The 17,349-nt window shown below is 42.5% G+C and overlaps 1 protein-coding gene across 3 annotated transcripts; it reads left to right on the top strand.

The window, feature by feature from the left end:
* Positions 1 to 20: 20 nt before the first annotated feature.
* Positions 21 to 15,174, top strand: oplah (5-oxoprolinase, ATP-hydrolysing). 3 transcript variants are annotated; one of them, XM_040044112.1, is made up of 29 exons: positions 21 to 439; positions 844 to 1,029; positions 3,185 to 3,391; positions 3,621 to 3,812; positions 4,230 to 4,344; positions 5,219 to 5,342; positions 5,976 to 6,171; positions 6,403 to 6,568; positions 6,799 to 6,937; positions 7,131 to 7,198; positions 7,629 to 7,804; positions 7,895 to 8,020; positions 8,119 to 8,231; positions 8,318 to 8,488; positions 9,255 to 9,392; positions 9,618 to 9,756; positions 10,105 to 10,217; positions 10,480 to 10,631; positions 10,717 to 10,877; positions 10,979 to 11,080; positions 11,168 to 11,342; positions 11,602 to 11,786; positions 12,029 to 12,172; positions 12,283 to 12,417; positions 12,557 to 12,706; positions 12,922 to 13,079; positions 13,167 to 13,327; positions 13,455 to 13,552; positions 15,008 to 15,174. In XM_040044112.1, the coding sequence occupies exons 3-29, from the start codon at positions 3,221 to 3,223 to the stop codon at positions 15,158 to 15,160; spliced, it is 3,921 nt and encodes a 1,306-aa protein (XP_039900046.1). In that variant the 5' UTR covers positions 21 to 439; positions 844 to 1,029; positions 3,185 to 3,220; the 3' UTR covers positions 15,161 to 15,174. The 3 variants fall into 3 exon arrangements, with proteins under 3 accessions (XP_039900046.1, XP_039900047.1, XP_039900045.1); XM_040044113.1 differs by having other exon boundaries at positions 21 to 1,029; positions 3,191 to 3,391; XM_040044111.1 differs by having other exon boundaries at positions 21 to 1,029.
* The last annotated feature ends 2,175 nt before the right edge of the window (positions 15,175 to 17,349 follow it).

Below are 17,349 nucleotides of genomic sequence, written 5' to 3'. Positions count from 1 at the left end.
AAATATTCAAAGGCTATTTGTAGCATCCAAAGAGAAGACTTGGTGACTTCTGCATGTCTTCTTAAATGCACAAAAACATTATCCCTTTCTTTCAACTGCTCCCTTTAGGGGATTATTTCCCCATCTCTCCACCTAACTCTAGCATCCTCCTCCTCCATCAACCTTCTGCATCTCCTCCTTCACTACATCCATGACCCTTCCAAACTGCTCAACCTGATATTTTAATTTCTAATACTGCCCATCCCGTTCACTCCCAATGACAATCTTCAAATCTTTAACTCTGACACTTCAGGTGAAGCTGGTTCGCCTCCTGTCTTTCTGTCAGTGCCACCATCTCCAAACCATACGTCATAGCAGTCGTTTCCACCTGCTCCACCCACTCTGCACTCTCTACTTCACCTGTCTTCTGCACTGTGTTGCCTCGGATGCTTGATCCCGGGTATTTAACCTCATCCGCCTTCACAACATCTACATCTAATATTTTATTACATCTACATCACATTTTATTAATGTTACAATTCATCCATTTTGCGTATTTAATCAGATGGGACCACACTTCAGAACAACAAACTCTTTCAGCAAAAACCCTTTAATCACCTTTCGGTTTCAAGGTTATTCCTCCAGTCCGCCATTCCTGCAGTGGACTTCCTGCGCGCCTTTTATCGCCGTTGTCACATTTTATAGTGCTTTATTGTTGTTGCTGTTTAGCATTAAAAAACAAAACAAGCACTTATTTTCGAGTGCACATGATGTTCGTTTAAGCGCAAAGTCAGTCCCACTTTCCACAGCCTCTTCTTCTTTGCGAGCACTTTCACCCAGTAACTCGATATGCTCAAATTATAGACCTCGAGCTCCCTGCAAGAGTTGGGGGAGGCGGAGTTAAGACCGGACAGCGGCACCGAGGAGCTACTTCGTCGTTGTTCCTCTTGGAAAAGGAGGCAGAGCGGGGTTATGGGAGGAGGATTTGACCGACGTCGGATTATCAGAGATTAGCAGACTAGCAGTGCAGCAGCAGTGCCCGGCGGACAGGTGAGTATGTCGGTGCTGTTACTAGCTGCTTTGCTTCGTGTCCGGTGTTGGCATGCTTCACGCTGTGAGCTGCATGCAAAGGAGCTCAATTCGCATCGGTTTAAGATGTGCATATATCTCAGGTGCAGAAAAACTTCACTCTTGAAGGATTCGGGCAGAGTTTGTAAGGATTTCTGTCTCTTAATGCTGTCTGACCTGTCTGTGATATTCCTGCATGCTTCCTCTGGAATATGCATGCTACTGTCCTACTTAGTGCAGTTTGATCACGCCTGTTCGCTTCATTTTGAAGTAATAGCATCAGATCACCTCTTCCTTTTTTTCTGTAAAGACCTAGTGGAGTCTAGATTTGTATAAATGATCACCACATTTGTTTAAACTTCCATTTCTGGGACTTTACCGCGCATAAAGCGTCACCTTGCACAGTAGTGTGGACAAAGTTCAAGTGGATATCAAGGTTAGCGTAGTTATTAATCGTAGACTTTAAAAAAGTTACAGTTAACTGAAATTATTTTGTGAATTTTTACAACTAAGAAAACTACAATTTAGAAAAATAGAGAGATAATATGCATAGTTTTAGTTAGTTGTCTATAAGACAGCTGCCTTAAAAAAAAAGAAGAAGTTTGTTTGTTGTAATACCTGTACTGATTTTCATAAGTCTTTACTCAGACATACAATAATAATTAAAAAGAGTAAAACTAAGATGGAACTAATAAAAACTAAACCAAAACATGGAAATCCACTCTGGAAACTAAACTGATTTAAAAGTAAAAAGTCAAAAATGAGATAAATATTTAACACCTATTAGAAAATGCGAAACTATAGTAACTTTGGTAGCCATGCATGAACTTTGCAGATGCATTAGCGGTGCACTATGAGAGAGGAATGCATGTGTTGTCTCTGCAGTCTGGAGTCATATAAACAAAGAAAAACCTGGAGGTCTATCTAGCAGAGAGAGGAAAATGAGTGAAGGAGTGAGCATGGTGGCTGCTAGGGCTGCCACAAACGATTATTTTGATAGTCGACTAGTCACTGATTATTTTTGATGACTGATTATAGTCGACTAATCAGATCATGCATCCATTGAATGTAAAACATACAGCTTATTGAACCAGCAGCATCTGCTCTTATATAACTATCATTAGCTTACAGCTTTAAGTGTTTAAGGTATGTGCTAACTAAAAATAAAGACAAGATGATAGTTTATTAAATTTTAATGACATTTGTAGATTGTTTCGGTGAAGTTTAATAAACACCTTGCTATCTAAAATATAACAGGACACCGGAGTATATTCTCGAGCATCTCACACTTCTGATAATCAGTTGTCTGCTTGACATTTATTCAGCTGTGTAAAAACTATAACTTTAATCTCAGCCAAACCGATTTACTCAGGAACAAATAAAATACTGAAAAAAGCCAAACAATAACATTTTTAAGTTGTCTAAGTGACTTGTATATCATGTTTAACCTGAGTAGCGAGGTGGTGGGTTTGAAAACGATTTGCCGGGAGTCCGGTGTTCTCACCGGGTCTAGTGAGCCTTGCCCCCGGCTAGCTATCGTGGTAGTGGGTAACAGACGTCTCCGAAAACGTCGGAGCGCTTTTGAAAATATGTGGTGTCTTGATAAACTGAGCAGATATTTGAAGTTTACACAGCTACATTCTCGCCTGAACATATGTTAAATGTTTATTTTGTGACCCAGAAAGAATAATAAGAGTAACATTAAAACTAACTAGCTGCCGCCATCGTTGGAAACTGAGCAGGGGCCGCGCTATGAATTCTGGGACACAGTCTTCTTCTTCAGGGTTTAACGGCAGCTGGCATCCTTGTACATGCAGTGCTGCCATCTTCTGTTTCAGTCCGTTATTACACTCTTAAATCCTACTACTTATTCCTGCGTCTTTTGGGATCTTACAAAGCTTCAAACGACGCGTCGACTATTAAATTAGTCATCGACGATTTTGATAGTCGACATAATCGTGACTAGTCGACTAATCGTGGCAGCCCTAGTGGCAGCTGGCTTAAAAATAAGAAGGTGGTGTTTTTTAAATGAGAAATGTTCCTTCTCCTTCAAATTAAAGGTTCCTTAGTTGCTCCTGTATCATCACAGTGTTGAATGAATAATTTTAATTTCCACGTTCTCCTGTTTTTTTCTTAGTTATAGACTTGGGAGTGACACTTTACTTTCTTCACTATGGCTGAGACTAAGGGGAAATTTGACTTTGCCATCGACCGGGGTGGCACCTTCACCGATGTGTTCGCCCGGCTGCCCGATGGTTGTGAGAGAGTCCTTAAGCTGCTGTCCCGGGACCCCCAGAACTACAAAGATGCTCCCACTGAGGGGATCCGCAGAATCTTGGAGGAGGTAATGTTGTGCTGTCCACCTTCAGCCAAGGAAATATCAGGTTAATTGCTGTCATACTGGCTGTCATTTCACTGTTTTTATGGATTATTAATAAGCATGTATCAAAAAAAAGCAGAATAGGCGGCTCAATGTGGAAACAATATGTAACATTGAGCAACACTACATTCATATCCATACATTATCTCTAGGGATAGCTGTATATGATGCTGATGTTTGCATTTCTTGACAGGAAACAGGGAAGGCGTATCCCCGCGATCAGCCTGTAGACACTTCTCTGATTGGCTGGATCAGAATGGGCACTACGGTAGCAACCAACGCGTTGCTGGAGAGGGAGGGAGAAAGGACGGCGCTCCTGGTCACAAAGGGATTCAAGGACCTGCTGCACATTGGCACTCAGGCCAGGCCAAAGCTGTTTGACTTGGTCTGTTTTTCAGCCTGTGCCAGTGATTGTACTGCATGTGGTGCTCATTAGTAGTGTGAGCCACGGCTTGTGTCTCTGCAAGGTTTAGTTATTATCTCGTTGTGCTCAGGCTTGTGGCAAGTACTGGAGTTTGCCCTGAGCCAGCTGTAGAGTTAACACATTAAGTGGTCGCTTGTCTGTAAAGCTCAGGTTACAGATCAGTAAACTGTGGCTTACTGTGCTGTACATAGATTTTTTTTTTTTTTCTTTAACCTTTAAGGTCAGCAGAACACACCAACTAAACCTGATAAGCTTTTGCACCATAACAGTCTGAAGCCTTAGCTGGTAAAAGCAATTACTGTTATTGTTTATCACTTTCTGGCTTCCCAGTACATGCGCTTTGAGCTGCCATACCTTGTGTTTGCACATGCGTAACAGGAGGTCGCGGTGCCTGACGTCCTGTACGAGGAGGTGATCGAGGTGGACGAGCGAGTCGTCCTCAGGCAAGATGGTTGTCAGCTGCCCAGAAAAGATCCCAAACAGATTGTCACAGGTGCGAGGGGCAGTTGTGCGCTCCCTTTACTGCTAATTTCTTCTGCCGTGTTAGCAGTATGTGGCTTCAGGTTTTTAGTCCATCCAGAGTTGCCTAATATTATACCTTTTAAACATTAGCAGGTTATCAGTATCAGTGTGAGCCTTTAGCTAAAGCATTGTTGTTACTCCCAAAGATCTAATTTCCACATCTGAAAAGTGAACTGATGACTTCATGGGCTCAGTCACTGGTTTCATGCTATATTGTAAATTACTGGAGTCAGAAAGGAGAATCCTTCAGGTATATGCTCATGTCCCATTTCAGTACGCTTCATAAACTGCACTGCCAGTGGGAACGTGGAACAGTGGGTACGCCCATCTTTCACACTGACTGTGCCACTCCACAAAGCGTCGTGTGGTGCCTGTACAAACTGTGGAATCTTGTCAATCTAAACAGACTGAATAATCATGAGGTTAATTAAACCAGTAATTCAGCTACCTCGACTTCCTTGAAAAACTGACAGCTATAACAAGCTAACAAGCACTAAATAGCCCATTACTTATACAATAATAATGCATTTGCCCAACAAGCAAAACAATGGTTCAAGTGCAAAATGCAGCTTTGCATTTTTAATGCAAAATGCAAAGCTGGCCATGGCAACACATCTAATCTGTGGAAACACCTGGATGAAGCACAAGGATTTTCTTTGGCATTGTGTGTAAATATTTTAAATATATAACAAAATATTTCAGGTGAGAGTTACGGTTTTGAATTTATTTTTTCAGAGTGAGGAAAGTAATGAAAATAAGTTCTGTTGGCTATTGGTTCAAACATGGAAGCCTTAACTGACATAATTTCAGTTAATCCCACTAATCCCTTTGTGTGTCTTTCCCAGGCAGTACTGGGGATTCCCTTGAGGTGTGGAAGGAGTTAGACTTGGAGCAAGTAGAAAAGGACCTGAGAGGAGTTTTGGCCCGTGGTATCACCAGTCTGGCTGTCCTTCTTCTGCACTCGTACACGTCAGTATTACAGCTTCTTTAATATTTACTCACGATCCTAATCTGCTCTCTTGTCCTCTCCCAGTAACTTGCGTCCCTTCCTTTATCATCCTTCTGCATAGTTATACAGTTCCCATGCTGTCTCTCTGTGTTTTTGTGGAAGTATGTCAGGAGTGCGGTGTCCAGCAGCATGTTTCTAGTACGAGTTGTGGTTCAATGGGTAGGAGTTCAAGTTAGCATCAACCCCACCCTCAGCTTCCCACTTATTGTGTCTCCTGCTCTTTGTAATTGTTTCCTTTCCTCCTCTCCTCTCTCTCTTTTTTTAATCTTGTTTTTTAACTTTATTTTATCTTGTATTTAAATGGCTTTACAGTTGTTACAGTAGTTAAAATTATGCCTCACTTGCACCTCGGTCTACCGACGTCATACCTCAGCAGCCTTATCTCTTATCTCGGTACCCAATAGTTCTCATTTTATGCTTTTTGTCACATGTCACACTGAAAGCCCAGACTTAGTGTTCTTTGCTTTAAGAAGAAGGTGATCAATGGACACTGAAGTGATAAGACAAACACATTATACTGCAGAACAAATTACGTAAGAGTTTAATGTTTCACTTGCTTTCTAGGATTACGTCTCTTTCTCTCTGTGCTTCAGATGGTCCGAGCATGAGAAAGCAGTGGGCTCTCTGGCTCGGCGCTTGGGCTTCAGCCAGGTGTCTCTTTCCAGTGAGGTCATGCCGATGGTGCGGGCGGTGCCTCGAGGATATACAGTCTGCGCCGATGCCTACCTCACACCCAAAATTCACCAGTATCTAAAAGGTTTCACCTCGGGCTTCAAGGATGGCCTGAAGGTTTGTTTTTCTCGCGCATCAGTCGATATGTTTCAGGGGTTGACAATTTTCAGAACTCTATTGTATGCATAAGTACTTTTCCTCTCAGTTAGACACTCTCCCACCACCCCTTTAAGTACCACCAGAGACAAACAGCAGCTCTCAACCATACAGCCCACATATAAATATGTACTTAACCACACCTTTAAACTAGTCTGAAAACATAAACCTCTCATGTCTGTGTGTCTTCAGGATGTAGATGTGTTGTTCATGCAGTCAGATGGAGGCTTGACTCCCATGGAGCAGTTCTGCGGTTCACGGGCTATTCTATCCGGCCCGGCGGGAGGTGTGGTGGGATACGCCATCACCTCCTACAGCCAGATGGAGAAAAAGCCTGTGATTGGCTTTGACATGGGCGGTGAGTGTATGTGGGAGCAAAGGAGACAACTGAGCATCTTCTGGATATTGTCTTGAAGTCTTTTTGTGTGATCTTCATACAGTTTGTTGTCTTCCATGTGCCACATTCAGGATTTGATATTTCTGATCCTATGGAGTAAAGTTACGCTTCTCTTTTGGGCGATGTTTTTAACTTTGGTTTTTATCTTTAGCTTTTCGTGCCTACATGCTCTCGTTTGTTGTTGTCTGCAGGAACGTCCACAGATGTGAGTCGGTATGCAGGCCAGTATGAGCATGTGTTCGAGGCTACCACAGCTGGAGTCACCCTGCAAGCACCTCAGCTGGACATCAACACCGTGGCTGCAGGCGGAGGATCGCGACTGTTTTTCAGGCAAGTTTGCACAAATTGTGTAACTGACGGTGGGACTAGCTCCATATTTGCAAGCAATCTTCTATAATACCAGTATAATGTGATGATGTGGTAATTGTGATATTACCCATTTTGACTTTGATTGTTTTATATTTTATTTATTTTCTTATTTAATGACTACTCTCTGTATTTCTCTTCTTTCTAACCCTACCAGATCAGGGATGTTTGTAGTTGGACCAGAGTCTGCAGGAGCACATCCAGGACCAGCCTGCTACAGAAAAGGTAACAGCTTTTCCGTTATTCATGTTCTACTGTTGCCAGCTTCTTTCTTTCTGTCTTTCTTTCTTTCTGACTTTAAATCATGACACTGAGTCCAGCACCGACTGCCACGGAGCTTGTTCTCCTGTCCTGTTCCCGAGGTTAATCATCCGATTTATGCGTCAGAAGGCCGGAAATTGGCACATCCAAAGTTGAGATGATATAACACAAACTTGCCTCATAGTTCTCAGTCAGAACTGTAAAGTGTGTTAACAAAAAGAAATCGGAGTCTTCTTTGTTGACGTTCCCTGTAGATTCATTGGTTAGCCTTAAGCTTCATTTCAGATACCACCATCCTCGGTGCCAAGTAAAGCACTCAAAACTCAGAACAATGGGGTTATTGAAAAACAGACCGAGACCTGATTCCCTGTCGGGTGCTGTGGTATTTTCCCAGGTGGACCTCTGACTGTGACAGATGCTAACTTAGCCCTGGGTCGTCTCATCCCTTCCTTCTTCCCAAAGATCTTCGGGCCCAAAGAGAATGAGCCTTTGTCCCTGGAAGAGACCACGAAGCATTTCCGCCAACTCACGGAAGAGATCAACGTCTTCCTGTCTTCAAACCAATCACAGGCACTGATATGTACTGGACTACTTTGTGGAGTAAGTTCAAATATTTATGATGATATTAGGTTTAAATACTCTTTGTGCTTTCATTTGAAGGCTGATGCTAATGGGGCCAACCACTCACACAGCAGACAATCAGAGATGAGCATGGAAGCGGTTGCCATGGGATTCATTCGTGTCGCCAATGAGGCAATGTGCCGGCCAATCAGAGCTCTCACACAGGTATGTTTGGTATTAAACTGTGTTTTCTAGCTTTCATCATAAAAAATAATCTTGTTGTTCTCTCTCCCACTCATTTCCCACCTGCTCCACTCTTGCAGGCCAAAGGCCACGATACATCTCAGCATGTGTTGGCGTGTTTCGGGGGGGCAGGCGGTCAACATGCTTGTGCGATTGCCCGCTCTCTTGGGATGAAGACTGTCTTTATACATAAGTAAGGCTTCTAGATTTTGTTTCACTAGAGGTGAAAGACAGCTGAGAGCCACGGAGTGAGCAGTTGCCCGTGTTTATGATTTGCAGGTACAGCGGCGTGCTGTCAGCGTACGGTCTGGCTCTAGCAGATGTGGTGGAGGAGGTGCAGGAGCCGTGCTCTCTGCAGTACGAGCCGGCGTCCTTCAGTGAGCTTGATCAAAGGGTTGAGCAGCTATCCAAACGCTGCCACAATACACTCCGTGCACGAGGCTTCACCAGGTTAGAAACCACAAAACAATACATGGGCTGGGGTCAAGCACATCTGTAAGACTCCAGGCATGCTAGTCAACTTTCAAAGCTAAACCGCATACTGCAGCTTTTACAGCAGCATGGCTTTATAGCAGAAGAGTCTGGATGTTAAACTGGTGTGTCTGCAGTCCAGTATCTGCTTTCTTCCGGTCCCAGATGTTTACACACTATTGTTAAAAGAAGAGGAGGTGCTACTCAGTAGTAAACATGGCTGTGCCCCACCTCTTTTGAGACGTGTAGCTGTTATAAAAATCAGAATTTGCTGATATTTTTGTAAAAATGGTTCATTTTCTCAATTTCTCGCTTTAAAAATTTGATATGTGATATGTTCTATTTTGAATAAAATATGAGCTTATGAGATTTGCAAATCTTTGCATTCTGTTTTTAGCTTTATTCTACACAGGGTCCCAATGTTTTTGGAATCGGGGGTTGTATATAAAATTCTTAAATCCACAGAATAAAGTGAAGTATGAATATGTGTGAAACAAGTAGAGGTGACTATAAAAGTTTCTGTCCATTCAATTCGGATATGCATAATTTAAAGGATGAATGTTAAGGAGGCACCAACTCATTTAAAGATTTAAAAGCAAATAATAAAATGAAAAAGGGACTTTGTGGCTTTGCTTACATTTTGTTAAAGTGAAAAAAGCAAAGACGTGAATGTTAAGAAGTCATGATGTTTGTTGAACAATCATAGCCGCTAGACTAAAGTAGTCTTGTTTGTCGTCCGCTTCAGCGGTCAGATAACCACCGAGGTTTTCCTCCACATGCGTTACGAGGGCACGGACTGCGCTCTCATGGTTACCGCTGCCGGATACCCCAGCAACGCCCGGTCCTGTAGAGCCGGAGACTTTCGCAGTGCCTTCACCAAACGGTTTGCTCCTCTTCTCTTTACCCATTCATGTCCTGAGCTTCTGGCTGCTACATGTTTTCGCTTTCAGAGGGCTAAATCACTGCTGCGTACACTTTGTTTATATTTTTGGCTGTTGTTGTTCATCTTCTTTTATCTTTAGGAGAAAATATTACATGACCTTTGTACACAGGACCCTTGATTTCTTACTCCTCCTCTTAACTCTTTTTTTCCTTCTTCTTATTACAGTTATCTGAAGGAGTTCGGGTTCACCATCCCAGACAGACCCATCATGGTGGATGACATCAGAGTGAGGGGTTGTGGGCAATCTGGTATTACATCAGTTTACAAAGCAGAAATGGGACACAGACAGGCCAAACCAGCCACGGTAAATGGAGTCACTTACCGGGTACCACATATATCACTTATCAGACATGATCACACGCAGGCAGTCTCACCAAGGCCTGAAGGAAAAACGATCAAACCTGGGCCGCTGGCATGGTCACCGGCTCAAGCTGTGACCACGTCTGAGTTTTTAGAAGCTGAAAAAAAAAAGAGCCTTTAATAAAACAAAGGTGGTTACCAGCAGGTGAACATAAAAAAGCAGCAGGCAGAATGGGAGAAGTGGGAGATGTTCACAGACAAATGTTCTGTTCCATCATTGTAATATTGATGTTTTACCTAAACTTGTGGGCACATTTATTTCATGTCACTCTGTTTCTGCTCCTCTGCGTAGATAACCAAGTGTTACTTCGAGGGCGGTTACGTCGACACCAGTGTGTATCTATGGGAGGAGCTGCCGTGTGGTCACAGCATCCAGGGACCAGCCATCATCATTGACAAAAACAGGCAGGCATTTGCTTTTTGCTGACAACTACCAAAATTAAACATATTTAAATCATTTTTTTATTCTTTATGCTCTCCTTTTTGCATTTTCTGAACTCAGGACATTAAAATCTATTTAAATTAAGCAAATTAAACCTTTGAGTTATCAGTTAAGGTCCTTGTTTCAGCAGTTTTTACTTCTGTGGATGTGATTTTTTTAATTTCCTGTGCTGATTTTGAAATGTATTGTACTTTGTACATGATTTGCTCCGGTTTCCTCCATCAGCACCATCCTGGTGGAGCCCTGTTGTGAGGCTCGTCTGACAGAAGGTGGTGACGTTTGCATGACGGTAGGCTCAGACCCTCACTGCGCCCTCGGCACTGAGCTCAACACAGTGCAGCTCTCCATCTTCTCCCATCGCTTCATGAGCATCGCGGGTATGCCAGCATGCAAAATCAGATGAGGAAGGCGGTTGTTGAAGAGTATGAACTTCCTGTTTACCTCTTCTGTCTTCCCCTACAGAGCAGATGGGCAGAGTTCTGCAAAGAACCTCCATCTCCACGAACATCAAGGAGCGACTTGACTTCTCCTGTGCTGTGTTTGGACAGGATGGAGGTCTGGTGTCCAACGCGCCTCACATCCCCGTCCACCTGGGAGCCATGCAGGAGACTGTCCAGTACCAGGTGAGGCACGAACAGTCCAGCCACGTGTGAGTGAATTTTTCTTAGTGTGGCCATACACGTTGAATGACAAAAGGATGTTGTTGTTTTTCTTCTGTGAGCAGCTCAGATCACTTGGGAATAAGCTCAAAGAAGGGGATGTGATTTTGAGTAACCACCCATCTGCTGGGGGCAGCCATCTCCCAGACCTCACAGTGATCACACCGGTCAGTCCACCAAGCTTTTCAACACTATTTCTTCCCTCAAATTCTTCTTCTATTCTTTCCTCATTGCCTTTTTTCTTTCTTGTTCAGGTGTTTAGAAAAGGAGTGAGCAGCCCTGTGTTCTTTGTGGCCAGCAGGGGGCACCACGCCGACATAGGTGGCATCACTCCAGGCTCCATGCCACCCCATTCCACTTCCCTTCAGCAGGAGGGCGCTGTCTTCACTTCCTTTAAGCTTGTCACTGGTGGGGTCTTCCAGGAAGAAGGTAAGTGAGGAGGAGACGAGTCAGGACCTGAATGTGATACACTACTGAAAGGAGAGAGCATAGAAAATCAAGAGATGACACTTAACTTAAGATAAAGAGTCATTCTTTGGCACTTAAAGGACTCTTTGTTTTTAAAATTACTAGTAAATAATAGTTGTTGTTTTTTTTTATTGCTCTGTTGACTATTTTATTTTATTTTTTTTTAGCATTCATTTTGTTTTCTATACTCCTTACTTCCTCTCCCATCTCTCTGTATCAGCTGTAACTGAAGCTCTGATAGCTCCAGCCCAATACCCAGGCTGCTCTGGGACTCGAAATCTCCATGACAACCTGTCAGACCTGCGGGCTCAGGTGGCGGCCAATCAGAGAGGGAGCCAGCTGGTGGGAGAGCTGATTGACAGTTATGGACTTGCTGTGGTTCAGGCCTACATGGGATACATCCAGGTAAACTGTTGCTACAAGCAAAAATTTAAAGAAGAAAAATTTGATTTTTTGCCCCTCAAAAGGTTGATGATTTCAAATCTCAGTGACCTTGACCTGAAGCACAGAGGTCAAGATTTCTGAAAGTCTTGTGAATGCAATAACTTGAGAACAAGGCGATGAGGGGTAGCACTGGTGGCCGCAAGTATTCTTATTTCTGAAAAGTATGGGCTATGAGCGTGTTGTAAAGCCTCTGTGCATTTTAGAGCAATGCAGAACTGGCGGTGAGGGACATGCTGAGAGACTTTGCACGGCGGCGGCAGGAGACGGGCTCCTTGGAGGTGGAGTCAGAGGATTTCATGGACGACGGAACACCGATCAGACTGCGTGTTCAGATTAATGAAGAAGAGGTGAGGAGGAATCGTAACACAGCGTATTTATTAGTTTGCAAAGCTGGGATAGAAACCGCTCTTCAAGAAGGACTGTGATTGGTTAAATGTGTGAACCTCCTTCTTTACAGGGCAGTGCGGTGTTTGACTTCACAGGGACAGGAACAGAGGTGTGGGGGAACTGCAACGCTCCACGGGCCATCACCCTGTCTGCTCTTATCTACTGCCTGCGCTGCATGGTTGGACAGGACATCCCCCTCAATCAGGTAAAAATCCAGTTCTAGGAGCTCTTGGCTCACTTTGAATAACTTGTGGTTTGAATGTTGGTTGTAATTTTCGGGGGCGGGGGCCTATCGTGATTCATTCGGGCTGCTTTTTTGACCACCTTTCTTTTCCCATGTTTAGGGTTGCCTCGCACCCATCAATGTCATCATCCCTCCTGGGTCCATCCTCCAGCCTTCCCAGAATGCAGCTGTGGTTGGAGGAAACGTGCTCACATCCCAGAGAGTGGTTGATGTGATTTTTAAGGCGTTTGAGGTGTGCGCAGCTTCACAGGTAAATGATATTCCAAAATATGTTTGCAAAAATGCATGTTCCTACTGTGAAGCTTGACTGATGAAGCATACATTTGATAGCTATATACCGCTTTTCGACTGTTGTGTGTTTTCCACCTGTAGAGTAAACAACTTGTTGACATGGTGTGAAACACAATGCATTGGCATTCAACTGACTAGTTAATGGCGTTTTGTTTATTTCGCTCCTTCCATTAGGGCTGTATGAACAACATTTCATTTGGAAGTGAGAAAATTGGTTATTATGAGACAGTTGCTGGAGGAGCTGGGGCAGGGCCGGGCTGGAACGGGCGGAGTGGAGTTCATACTCACATGACAAACACCCGCATCACTGACCCAGAGATTCTGGAGAAGAGGTGGGATATAAGTTGACGATTTGTGTCGTGTGATGATATCATTTCTGTTATTCACCTGAATGCCGTCTGTGTCCTTCTGATGTTCAGGTATCCAGTGGTTTTAGAGCAGTTCTCTCTACGGCCCGGCTCAGGGGGTGCAGGGAAATACCGCGGTGGAGACGGTGTGATTCGTAAACTTCTGTTCAGGAACAAGGTTGTTCTGTCCGTACTGACAGAGAGGCGATCCACTCGCCCCTATGGCCTCCGAGGTAAATTCTCAATATCAAAGCCTGATGACAGTCCCAATGTCCTCAACAATTTTTAAAAAAAAAAAGTCTAAATGCTCACATTTTCCTTACTTAATCTTAAAAAATGTAATCTTTTGTTGGTGGTCAGGGGGAGATGATGGTGTAGCAGGGCTGAACCTCCTCCACAGAGCTGAAGGCAGAGTCCTCAACCTGGGAGCCAAGACCAGTGTCAGCCTTGACCCCGGGGTAAGGCTGTGCACGTGTGAAGCACCGTCGTGCTTTAGTGTACTTATAATGACACTACACAGAAAAAATGCCAGCCCAGAATAACTATATACAAGATGGCCGTAGCATCCAAGTCTGAAAACAACAGAAAGTTGAAGCCAGCGGCCATCAGTGGGCTCTGGTTGCAAAAAGCAATCTAAATCTATATCTGAGGTGTCTTGAATTATTGATTTCTATAGGAAAATGAGCCTACTTCTTGTTTACTGTAAACTCATGAAAAATGCATTTGTCTCTTGTTACAATTTTTATTTTTATTAGTTTTTAGATTATTTTGGGGTCATTTTGCCTTCATTAGATACTGAAGCAAGGAAGATAGACAGACAAGAAAGAGGGGAGAAAGAAGGGGGAAGACACTGAGCAATTTAGATAAAAGTGGCAGAACTGAAACGGGTTAAACTTAAGGACATGGCTTTATTGTGGTTGAAAAACCATCGATTATTATCATGGCGGCAACATCAATTGTTTTGGTGGTTTTTAAGCCTTGTGTTTAGCAGGGTTGTCCACTTCCAAGTTAAAGGAAGTAGGACAGGAACACCCAGAGTCCAGTTTCCTCTTGGAAGTGGAAATGAAGCAGGTGGAGGGCTCGGATGGAGATGGGGAGGAAGTGGGTCGCATGAATGGGAGCCTGAAAGGCAGAATGACAGAAGAAGCTACTCGGTTCACAAAAGGCTGGAAAGAAATGACAACATGAGAAAGCAGTGCAGGCAGATTAGTGATGCATTTAAAGCCAGAACTGCGCAGCTATCTTAAATTATAATTCACTTTGATATTAAATAACAAGCTAACGTTGGTGAATCAAAAATGTGCTGATAAACAAATTGTATGCACCAGAGAAACTGAACATCTGTCCAGTCAGAGCAGAGATGTCAAACCTATATTACATCATGGGTCACGTACAGCCCACTTTAGTGTTAAGTGGTCCAGACCAGTGAACATTCCCTATTTGTCACTGCACAGAAGCAACTGCACATTGCATCCTGGAGATATCTTAATATAAGAAAAACAACTGCAGTTACAACAGTATGTCGTTTTTCTACACTATGGAGACTCGTGACTCATGACTTAAAAATACAGTTTAAACTCCAGAATTTATGCCCTCCGCATTTTTTCCAAAGCAGTCCAGTGGGCTGGATTGGAGTCTTTGTAAGGCATATTCTGACACCCCTATCTTAGAAAGCCTTTGTTTCCAACTGTAGGCTGAAGAACAAAATAATTGCGCCCACCTGTTACACCCCTAATAATGCATTACTTTACTTTAACATGAAATGGCACACTGGCCATGAAGACCAAAATCATTACTTAAGGGTTGGGTATAAACATGGAAACCAAGCCTTAAGTAACACCTAGAGGAGCTTCGTTTTGTGGTACTTCTGTTGCTTGATCACAGCTTTTGTGTTTGTGTGTGTCCCCAAACAGGACATGTTCTGCCTCTACACCCCTGGAGGAGGTGGATATGGAAAAGAAGAGGAAGCAAACAATAGGCCTCAGACCAAGCGAAGGCGCTTGAATGAGACATTCTCCGAGAGGGGTAGCATCTTTGAATACAGAATGGCACAAGAGGGAGTGTGAAAAGGAGGAAGAGTTAAGACAGTTTTGTCATTGTACTGCAAAAAATTTGCGAGACACATACTGAGTAAAAAGGATTTCAAGCCTACATGCAGGCTGTCAGAATTTCAGAATTTTACTTGAACACCATTAAAAGATTTTTTTTTTTTTTTTTTTGCAGTGTCCGTGTTTAAAAGATGCAGCACATGTGGCGTGTGTTACACAGACAGACTGTGCTTACATTTGCAGGGAAGTTGGCTAAATACTAATAACTCAGGCTGGGTCTGTCCTCACCAGACTAAATATGGCATCAAAAGGACCTTTGTAGCGGACATACAGTTGTTATATGTCACATATCCATCGCTCTGTTCTTATACTGAATCTACTCAGTAGTTTTAATGTTTAGTTCCATTTGATGCTTTTTCAAAAAGCATTAATTTAGACCTCAGTCTTTTTTTTTTTTTTTTTGTCTAATATCGATTTCAAGATGTTTTTCTTGTCCTAACAAATCAGACAAATAAACTCTATTTCTACTAAAAAGATTTATTTTGCACCATAGCAGTCACACACACACAGATTTACTCAAAATTTCAAATGACACGACATTGTGTCGCACAAACTTCACTCATGAGGACAGTTTAAGCTTCGAATGCATTGAAACTAAACTGAATTGTGATCCAGGCACGTGCAGGCTCAAATTATTTGACCTGGATCATGGATAGTTAATGAAAATAGTTCGATTAGGATGACTTCTGACATGCCACAAAAAAAATCCCAGGATTGTTGAATGTAGTTGGTGCGGGGTGGGGGCTTGTCCCTGTTTAAAGTGTTGTCCCCTCCTCCCATCTCTGGGTCAGGAATGATCGTGGAGCAGAGCAGGAAGGATAGTGAGGGAGTGCAGGCATGCGTATGCAGCAGATAAAGAGATAGTGGTCACTGCAGGGGAGGCAGCAGGAGGCTGACGGCTGCTGGACGATTGATGCAAATCAGGGGTGTGTGTGCGTGTGTGTGTGTGTGTGTGTGTGTCTGTGCTAGAAACTCCCATTATGGAGGCCGTGGACTGTGGATCAAAGAAAGCTTCCTTGTTTCTGGATTACAATTCCTGTGATAAAACAATCTCTCTGCTGCTGCTGCTTGGCCCACTCTGTCTTTTCACCTTATCCACTGGCTTATTATCAGTATTAACTTTAGGAAAGTACTAAAGATAAAAAGAAATGAGAGAAACTAGATTCACAAAATACAAAGAAAAGGGGGGGAAAGGAGTATTTAAAGACACATAAATGTTACACTCACACTCCGTCACACCAGTCAAAGCAGTCAGATGTGTTGGCGTCACTAGAACAGCTTAAAAAAAGTCTGTTACCAAAAATACCCACAAAAAAACTGTTTGCATAAAAAAGAGAGATTGGAGAAGCTCAAAGACACATGCAAGAAAAAAATATTTCATTGCAAATCCCCAAAAGCTGATTGATTGCAAATATTTAAGTGCATTACCATTTAGTTTTTCAATTGATACATTTGTTTCTCATATAGTAAATAAAGTAATAATAATGACAAATTAATTTCTTGGCAGTTTCAAAAGACTCAAGGACAGCTTATAGCACAAAAATAACAAAAACAATATAAAAAGATTTTAAATCACGAGGCTGAGCGTGAGGTACTTAAGTGTTTTTTCTTTTTCTTTTACTCCCATGCAATTTCAAGTAGGAATTTCAAGTTAATTTATTTAAATATTTCAATAATGTCATTTTTACAACCTTCACTTACATAACAATACATTCAAACAAGCCTCATCCATCAGTCATATGGTATTCGCATATGTAAATTCAGTGTAATTTGTGATGATGTAACACTCAGAAGACATTCTGCTGTTCTTTTTATTTTGAGGTGACACAAAATACCTGAGGTTAAATAGGTTGGCTTGTAGCAGACCAGCTACACCGCTGCTTTATATATAAAGGGCATCAGAAGATTTATTCACAAAATAAACATGAAAAAAAAATAGCTTGTTATTTTCACGTGACTAGCCTAAGCTTTATATTTAAAATTTTTGATTCTCAAAATACAAAAGTTATGAATTTTTATTTTTTTTTAAAGTAACAGAAACCATCATCTAAAACCAGTGATCCTGCATATAAAGAAAACATGCTTACCAGCCACTTCATTAGGTACACCTATTCAACTTTTCATTAATACAAATCTGCTAATCACAC

This window comes from Simochromis diagramma, unplaced genomic scaffold, assembly GCF_900408965.1.
Source record: "Simochromis diagramma unplaced genomic scaffold, fSimDia1.1 OVJJ01000602.1, whole genome shotgun sequence".
NCBI lineage: Eukaryota > Metazoa > Chordata > Actinopteri > Cichliformes > Cichlidae > Simochromis > Simochromis diagramma.
Note: the sequence above shows the minus strand (reverse complement) of the source record. Positions and strands in the feature narration are given on the sequence as shown.

Bases quoted from the DNA above. Each gene is read 5' to 3' on its own strand.
- oplah (XM_040044112.1), top strand. From the start codon at position 3,221: ATGGCTGAGACTAAGGGGAAATTTGACTTTGCCATCGACCGGGGTGGC. The intron at 10,632-10,716 runs GTATGCCAGCAT...CTTCCCCTACAG, and splicing joins TCGCTTCATGAGCATCGCGG to AGCAGATGGGCAGAGTTCTG. The intron at 13,553-15,007 runs GTAAGGCTGTGC...GTCCCCAAACAG, and splicing joins GTGTCAGCCTTGACCCCGGG to GACATGTTCTGCCTCTACAC.